Genomic DNA, 8,230 nt, shown 5'->3' on the forward strand with positions numbered 1-8,230 from the left:
TATTTTTTCTCATATGTTTACACAGCAATTCTATCTTTCTGCTAATGATGTGAATATAGCAATGTATATTGAAAACATTACAGGTTAATAATATAACAACAAACAAGACTACTAATGACATCAGGAGATGAGATAATTGACTTAATTTATATATTCAGGAATTTCAGTGTTATACATCATGAACAACTAATCAAATTGTCTAAAAACATTCAAATCCATAAGAATTTCAATATAAGTCACATCATTTTCAGCAACAGGGTGACAAATCTCCATTTTAAAGATGTTCTATTTCAATACAGCTTGACAGTATAAATAAGAGAAGAAATGAAAATGTTCTTATTTGAGAATAAATGTTCTGCATAAATCCATATTCAAACATAATCTCTACAATGAAAACAATGAGTATCAAATTCAAAAGCAAAGTTTACATCTTATATGTAGTGTTGGTTAAGATGGGATTAGTATTTGAGAACTTGGATTGGAGTATGATTAGTGATTACATTTATTTACAATATTACATTTATATACTGTGAGCTTTCCTTAGTATGTGAATTTATTGAACATTGAAAATAAATATACTCTGACACATTAGTGTACTCAGAAGTAATCATTTACTTGTACTTGATGGGTTCTATTAGATTAGAGTTTGCAATACATCTCAGTAGAAACCCTCCTTTCTGACAATAAATATCCATTTGAAGATTACCTGACTTTCATATCATCTAATTTTACTGATTTAATATTTTACATACAAAATGGCCACTTTACATTTTCTCAATATCATTTGCCTTTGAAAAAAAATTACCACATTGAAATCAGTTTGTTGCAGGGACTGGTATTTGTTTTAGAATATTCTGAGATTTATTCTTCATAATTCTTTTTACAGCATTTATTACTTCCTTATTTCTTAGACTGTAAATAAAAGGGTTTAATAAAGGAATTACTTGAGTATAAAACACAGCAACAGGTATATCTTTATCTTCTTCTTTGCTTGAACTTGGTTGAACATACACAAAAAGTAGAGAAACATAGAGTATTGAGACAGAGATAAAGTGGGATGCACAAGTTGATAAGGCTTTGCCTCTTCCCTCTTTGGATTTCATTTTGAAAATAGTGAAGAGGATGTAAAAATAAGATATTAGGACTATAGCAAGAGTGAAGCTTAGAAATGACCCTGTAAAGATGTGTATTATCAGTTCATTGATAAAGGGGTCAGCACAAGAAAGCCTAAACAATGGAAAAACATCACAAAAAAAGTGACTGATTTCATGAGAGCTACAGAAAGTTAACCTAAACAGTAACCCTATATGAATCATGGAATGCACGTTTCCAGCTAAGTAGGTCCATGCATTCATCTGGACACAGAGTTTCTTTGACATCTTGGTGTGGTACTGTAGTGGGCTGCATATTGCTGCATACCTGTCATAGGCCATAGAAGCCAGAAGAATGAGGTCTGCAGTTTCAGCGAAGCAGAAAAAATAAAATTGTGCCATGCATCCATAGAGAGAAATTATTCTATCTTCTGAAAAGAAGTTCTCTAACATCTTGGGGGTAACAGTACTGGAACAGCAGAAATCCATCAGAGCCAGGTTGCACAGAAAGATGTACATTGTTGTGTGAAGACGACGCTCCATATAGATCAGAACCACCAAACCAAGATTCCCCACCATGGTGATAAGGTAGACGGCAAAGAACACTATAAAGAGAATGGGCTGCAGCTCTGGTCGATCAGTAAATCCTGTGAGGGTGAATTCAGTTGTCATGGAGTAGTTATCTTCTTCTGTCATCTCCACCTTCTCTGTTTAGATAAAAGTAATGGATAAATATGATTTTAAATATGTCTTAATTTCCCTTCAAATTTCCCTTTGTACAACAGGCAGAGGATTTTCAATCATATACTGTTGTCTTTCTAATACATTCACAGATATCCTGGGAGATATTATTTCCTGTAAACTTCAGCTTTATCACCTCAAACTATGAGGTCAGGATTCATAGGAATATGTTCATAATTACAAAGTGAGTCCTTAGAATAGTAGATTTTTTGTATGAATTTATGGAAGGTTAGTATACAAATCTTAGATATCCAAATGTGGCACAGTGTTTTCAAATAATCTATCTCAACCTCAGTTTTTGTATTGAATATCCTTATAGTATCCTTAAAAATTATACTTTACCTGTATTTTTCCCACTGAATAAACATTTTTATACTATCTCATTGGGATTATGTTTAAAAAATGGCACACAATAGATAAGTTAATTTATACATCTTAGGAAGTGTATATAGATCACTAAATATGAAGGAGGGGACTGTTCATCTTTCATAAAAAATAATTGGAAAATCAGGAAGTAAATATCCACATATTTATTTAAAAAGTAATTTGTATATTTCACCTTCATATTTACATGAAACCAATGTGGAACCTATGCCTGACTGTGCAGAGCAATTTCTCTAAGACTACTCATAAATAAAATATATTTCCTTCATTTATCTGTATACATCCATTTCTTGCTTTAAGATTCTCCTTGATGTTATATTATTAAGCTTCTGAGCATGCCCTTATAATTGTGAACAAATCATGAGGTTTTAAAATACCCATGTTTTACCCTATCTGACCTGCTCCATAGAGATTCCGCCCAACTTTTTTAGCTTATCACATATCCCTGTTATGTGATTATTCCTTTAAGCTCACTTTCCCTTGATCATTTTTAATCTATTTATCTTTATTGGAGAATTGTGGACATAGTTTCCTGTATTGATAGATGCAAGAGCCTGCTTTAAGAAAAACATTAAACTTTGGTATCTTTAAGATAGATTTAAATTCCTTGGGTATAATTTAAAGTCCCTTCTAACCTTATCCACTTTCATCTTTATTTCCCACATTTAATAGCAGCTTTTTCAATTTTGTCACTCTGTTCAACCACCTATGTGATGTTGTGCATATAAATAACTTTGATGAAATTTTATTTATTTTTTAAAACATTAATAAATAATAACAATATAATCATTAATATAAGTTAGAAATAACTTTCTGTGCATATCCCTTATTATTCAAAATAATTACTATGTGATCTTAGTGTATGTTTTGAAGTTCTACTGTATAATCAGAAAGTCATTGCAGTATTGTCTCATCTTAATCTCCACAGTCTTCAATTTATAGAAAAGCTAGAAAAATAACTAAGGAATTGAAATATAAAAACAATGAAAAAGATAAATAAATTTCATTTCACAAACACTAGGTCAATGACCATAGTCCCATTATTCTTATTAAAATATCAACATTTTTCCAACCATTATTTAAAGAACAGTTTATATATAATAAATGCTACTACTAAAATTTTAACTAAATACCAAGACAAAATGATCCCCGTATTCAAGCATATTTTACATACCCAAAACAGTCTAGGATACTCTAAATTTCTCTTTTTATACATTCATGCACAATTTCCTTAACAGACTGCAGCATTTCAGAAAAATAGGGAAATAATTCTTTGAAAAGACCTTTAAAAGGCTATAAAAATCCCATGATTCAAATACTATCTCCATTCTGATCACCTGTGACAAATTAACTTGTATTCAGTATCCTACCAATGATGATAACTTACCTCCTTGGTGTCTGCAAATTTACATTTTTAATTCAAAAGAAGGCACTAAAAAAGAAATTTTTCAGAAAATCATTTTATAAAATGTGTTTTTCTTTTACCTGAATTGACTCATTACTACTGTTTTTCTGCTTCCTTGTATATTTATGCAATTTCCAAAATATTTATTTATATTTAAAATGAATATGAAAAATTAAGCATGCTTTTAGTTTTCAAATTCTTAAAAAAACTATAATTCTTTAAACTTACTAGGAGTTTAGAGAACAAATTTTGTATCCTTTAAACTTACTAGGAGTTTAAAGAACAAATTTTGTTTTGCTTTTGAAGACTATCTTCTCTCTAAGTCATACTTTAGCTGGTATTATCTGAAGATATAAATCAAATAAGTTCTTTGGTAAAAACTGGTTAAATTTCCATAATGACAACATCAATATAAAGGACTTTGATGAAATTTTATTTATTTTTTAAAGCATTAAATAATAACAATATAATCATTCATATAAGTTAGAAATAACTTTCTGTGCATATTCCTTATCATTTAAAATAATTACTATGTGATCTTACTGTATGTTTTGAAGTTCTACTGTATAATCAGAAAAAGTCATTGCAGTATTGTCTCATCTTAATCTCCACAGTCTTCAATTTATAGAAAAGCTAGAAAAATAACTAAGGAATTGAAATATAAAAACAATGAAAATGATAAATAAATTTAGAGAAATAAATATTCATGGAAGTTGTAAGAAAAGCAAGAATAAATAGAATATTTCTCTTACTTAGATTTCACAGGGAAGGGTTTTGCAATATTTCATTACTTGCTTTAAGGTATTAGTATTTATAGAATTTCAAAATAAATATCTTGTTCTCTAAAACATTTGAGATTAAAGGATGAACATCTAGAGGTCAGTGATAATATTACATTCTTTACAGTGCAAAATATGTTTTCCATCAAATCCTAAAGGGGTTTACATGCATTTCATCATTTTATTTCTGTGGGGAGATTTGTTCCCTAAAACATATAAACCATGGGGTATTAATTAAAGAAGTTCTGTAAGACACTGAAGTTAATAAACTGAACCTCACTGAAATCTGTTTGATGGTGATATTGCTGATCCTGATGTAACTGGTATTATTAATACAATCCTGTTCATCATTATGTTCATAATATGTAAAGGAGGCAGAAAACAGTCTCAGGTTAGTTTAACCACTGACTACTAGAAGTGGGATTAATATGGTTCATGAGAGATAATTAGGTATTAGCAGAGTGTAGACTCCAAGGTGGCATGGGTTCAGCCAGGGTTACTGATTCTGTTACCCCTGACTGAACCTGTCCCCACATCCTACAACGTCCCCTTGGGAATAACTCTGATACTGTTATTTAGACCCACATGTGAATTACTAAGACTGTTCTATCGCCTTTTGTGTTCACTCCAGCTACTCTTTCACTTTCTTGCCCTCTGTTTTCTTCATATCCCTAATTACTTCTCCATATATTAAATAGTTAATTTTTGGAACATGTATAATCCATCACCACAACCCCTACCACTACCATTAGCATACAGGCTTAAAAGATAAGGGGCCTTTATCTGTTTTGCTCATCCCTGTATTCTTAATATCTTGAATGGTGTCTGGCACATTGCCCATCTAATCAGATTTGAGCTGCATGCCATTCAACTGCATACATAAATCTTGAATAAATATCATTAAACAGAGATCCTATCATACATCATTAGTATGCTTCACAGGAAAATGAGCTAGATCCTCAATACTTACTTAACTGATTGCTCAAATTTCACTTCAGTTCAAACTTTATCAAGTATTTAAAATGCACATGGATTTGGGAAGACACTGGGCCTTCAGGGCTTAGGATGTGAGCAAGGTGGTGCTAAAGATTTCTTAGATATTAGAAATGACTCATGACAAGAAGCTTATATCTAGAGTGGGAGAATGACACTTACATTCCTAATAAGAATGTAGTAAAAGAAGATAGAAGTATAAAAAAGAAGTGTAAATATGTTTGGGAACATAAAGAAGAAACATCCAAGTGACCAAGAGAGAAAAGGAAAGATTTTCAAGGGAAGTTTCATTTCAGATGAATTGTTCAGATAAGTGCAATCTTAATAGGTGAAAGACAATTTGGTAAGGGAAGTTTCCTGAAAGAATGGCATGAGTAAAAAAAAACTGATGCTTGAAAGAAAAGGCCTAATCAGAAAATAGACAATGTCTTATCTTCCTAGGGCTGTTATGACAAATACAACACACTTATTGGCTTAAAAACATGAATTTATTGGCTCAGTTTGAGTGGCTAGAAGTCCAACATCAAGGTATTGTACATGCCTTAATTTCTCCCTGAGCATGTTTGTCCCAGCTTGACCCACACCTTGAATATCCTTGCCTTCCATCTTTCCCTCCATCACATGGTTGCCTCTTGTGGCTTTCTCTGACTGGTTGGCTTCAATGCCTTCTTGCTTCCTGTGTCCAAACTTTCTCTCTTTTTAAGGCCTTCAGTAATTCAGATTAAGGCCCATTTTGATTCAGTTTGGTCACAACCAAATGGAAATTTGGACTTAGACTATTCACAAATGAGTCCACATCTTAACTGGCAATGCATCTTCAAATGTCTCACTTACAAATGTGATCACAGTGAAAAGAATGTGAATCAAGATTAAGAATTTCTTTTCTGAGGTACATGATTCATGAATCAATCTAACAAATGTGTTAAAAAAGAGTAGCTAAAGCATATGAGCCCATGATATAAGAGGTTGCTTAAGAGATGTAAGAGGGGGTATGGATTTAGATTGGAAATTTTTCTATTTGGTCCCCTCTCATCAATTTTTTCTGTTGCCACCATCTCACTAGACCTGCTCTCTCATTCATAACCAAACAATACATGGCACCTCCAATATTCCATATTTTAATTATCTTCCTAACTAACCTGTAGTGTTTGGAAGTATTGAAAGTCCCTGCGGTTACAGTAGGTTGGGTAATAACACTCACTTCTTGTATATTGCTGACTGTCCTGTCTCAGACATGTTTGCTGGATTGTGTTTCTCTCTGAACTTTAACGATGCTTGGTTCTACCTTTGCCTTTTTTTTTTTCATTCTTGAGATTTACCCAGCTTATTTTATCATCTCCTGTGTTTTCAGCTGTCATCCATTTGCTTCTGGAAATTCCTTCCAGGAGGGATTCCAAATTCTTTTGGTCATACATTCATAGCAGTAAATCATTTGATGTATATTCCAATTATTTGCATCTTTATCTACAAATTGGGTAGATGCACCACTATTATAAGATATTATGTATATTATAAAACATAAAATAGATAATAAAAGGATATGAAATAAAACAAGTGGTATTAAATATTTTATTTCATTTTATAATGATATGAAACAAGGTTTGTTTTAATAAAATGATGATTATTTATCAGAAAAAGACATGTAATTATATACACCTTATTATTTTTAACTACTAGTTTACCACTATGAGACAACAAATCTTTGACTTGTGTAAATTTATAACCTAACATTTCTAAATTTCAGATATATTTGAGAAAGTTACCCTGCACAGATATGTCTGTCCAAATGGGAGAGGAATGCCAGTTGAGTGGGTCCCCAGAATACGAAAATGCTCTTCATTGTATTTAAGAAATGATGGAAGTAGTACTGATATTTGGACATTAGGACCTAGCAACCTTGGGTATTAGATATCTGGAAAGAGGTGTGGAGTTTATGGAAAGTTATGGAAACCCAAAAAGGGAATCACAATGGAGATTGATATGGTTTTGGAGCAGGGGCCTACTTTCTGCAGTATAGATGAAATATTCTGAATATGTTAAAAATAGCTCCATCATATTCTATGGACCCTTTCAGAACCAGAATACCTGATCATGGGACACCGAGACTAGAACTACCTGTCATGAGATATTATATGCCAGAAACAAAGTATAAGATCCATAGGCAACCCATTTTAAAATGAAAGAGGTATATCTAGGGTCAGGCCAGGATCAGGCACTAGCTGGGCTAGAGGGCACAGCAATTTGCATAAGCAGGTAGAATAGATTCCAATGCCATTGATCTTTTTGTACTGACATTGTTGTGTCAGTTTATACTTCTGCAAACATGGAATTTCTCTTTTGGCAACCTGAGAGAAGAGAAAAACCTCAAGATTGTTTTTTGATTGGTTAGGTTTCTTTGTTGGTATAGGCAAATATGTAATGTTGCAAAATATAGACCTACCCAGGTTGCCCTTGAAAGATATTAATAACAGGAAATTCTTCTTTGGGGCAGTGTATTGATTTTCCATTTCCATTGTATAAAAAGGTATGGTCCAGGGTCAGTACATATAGACTTCTGGTGAGGCGGATTCCTTTCTGAGCATCAAGGAGGAAGGCCTAGTAGCAATTATAAGGCAGTAGCTATTAGCATACCTATCATGCAGATCTTGTTTTTTTTAATGTAATTTTATTGAGATATATTCACACCCTATACAAGCCATCAAAAGTATACAATCAGTGGTTCACAGTATCATTTATAGTGGTGCATTCATCACCATGATCTTTTTTAGAACATTTGCATTACTCCAGAGAAAGAAATAAAAAGAAAGAAGAAAACCCCACACATCCCATATCCCTTA

The 8,230-nt window shown here is 32.3% G+C and overlaps 1 protein-coding gene across 1 annotated transcript; it reads right to left on the reverse strand.

Annotated features, from left to right (window-relative positions):
* Nucleotides 1-815: 815 nt before the first annotated feature.
* On the reverse strand, nt 816-2,315 carry LOC119512709 (olfactory receptor 5K3-like). The gene is made up of 2 exons (XM_037807570.1): nt 2,309-2,315; nt 816-1,777 (listed from the first exon to the last, which is right to left on the reverse strand). The coding sequence occupies exons 1-2, from the start codon at nt 2,313-2,315 to the stop codon at nt 816-818; spliced, it is 969 nt and encodes a 322-aa protein (XP_037663498.1).
* Nucleotides 2,316-8,230: the final 5,915 nt, after the last annotated feature.

This window comes from Choloepus didactylus, chromosome 1, assembly GCF_015220235.1.
Source record: "Choloepus didactylus isolate mChoDid1 chromosome 1, mChoDid1.pri, whole genome shotgun sequence".
Taxonomy (NCBI): Eukaryota; Metazoa; Chordata; class Mammalia; order Pilosa; family Megalonychidae; genus Choloepus; species Choloepus didactylus.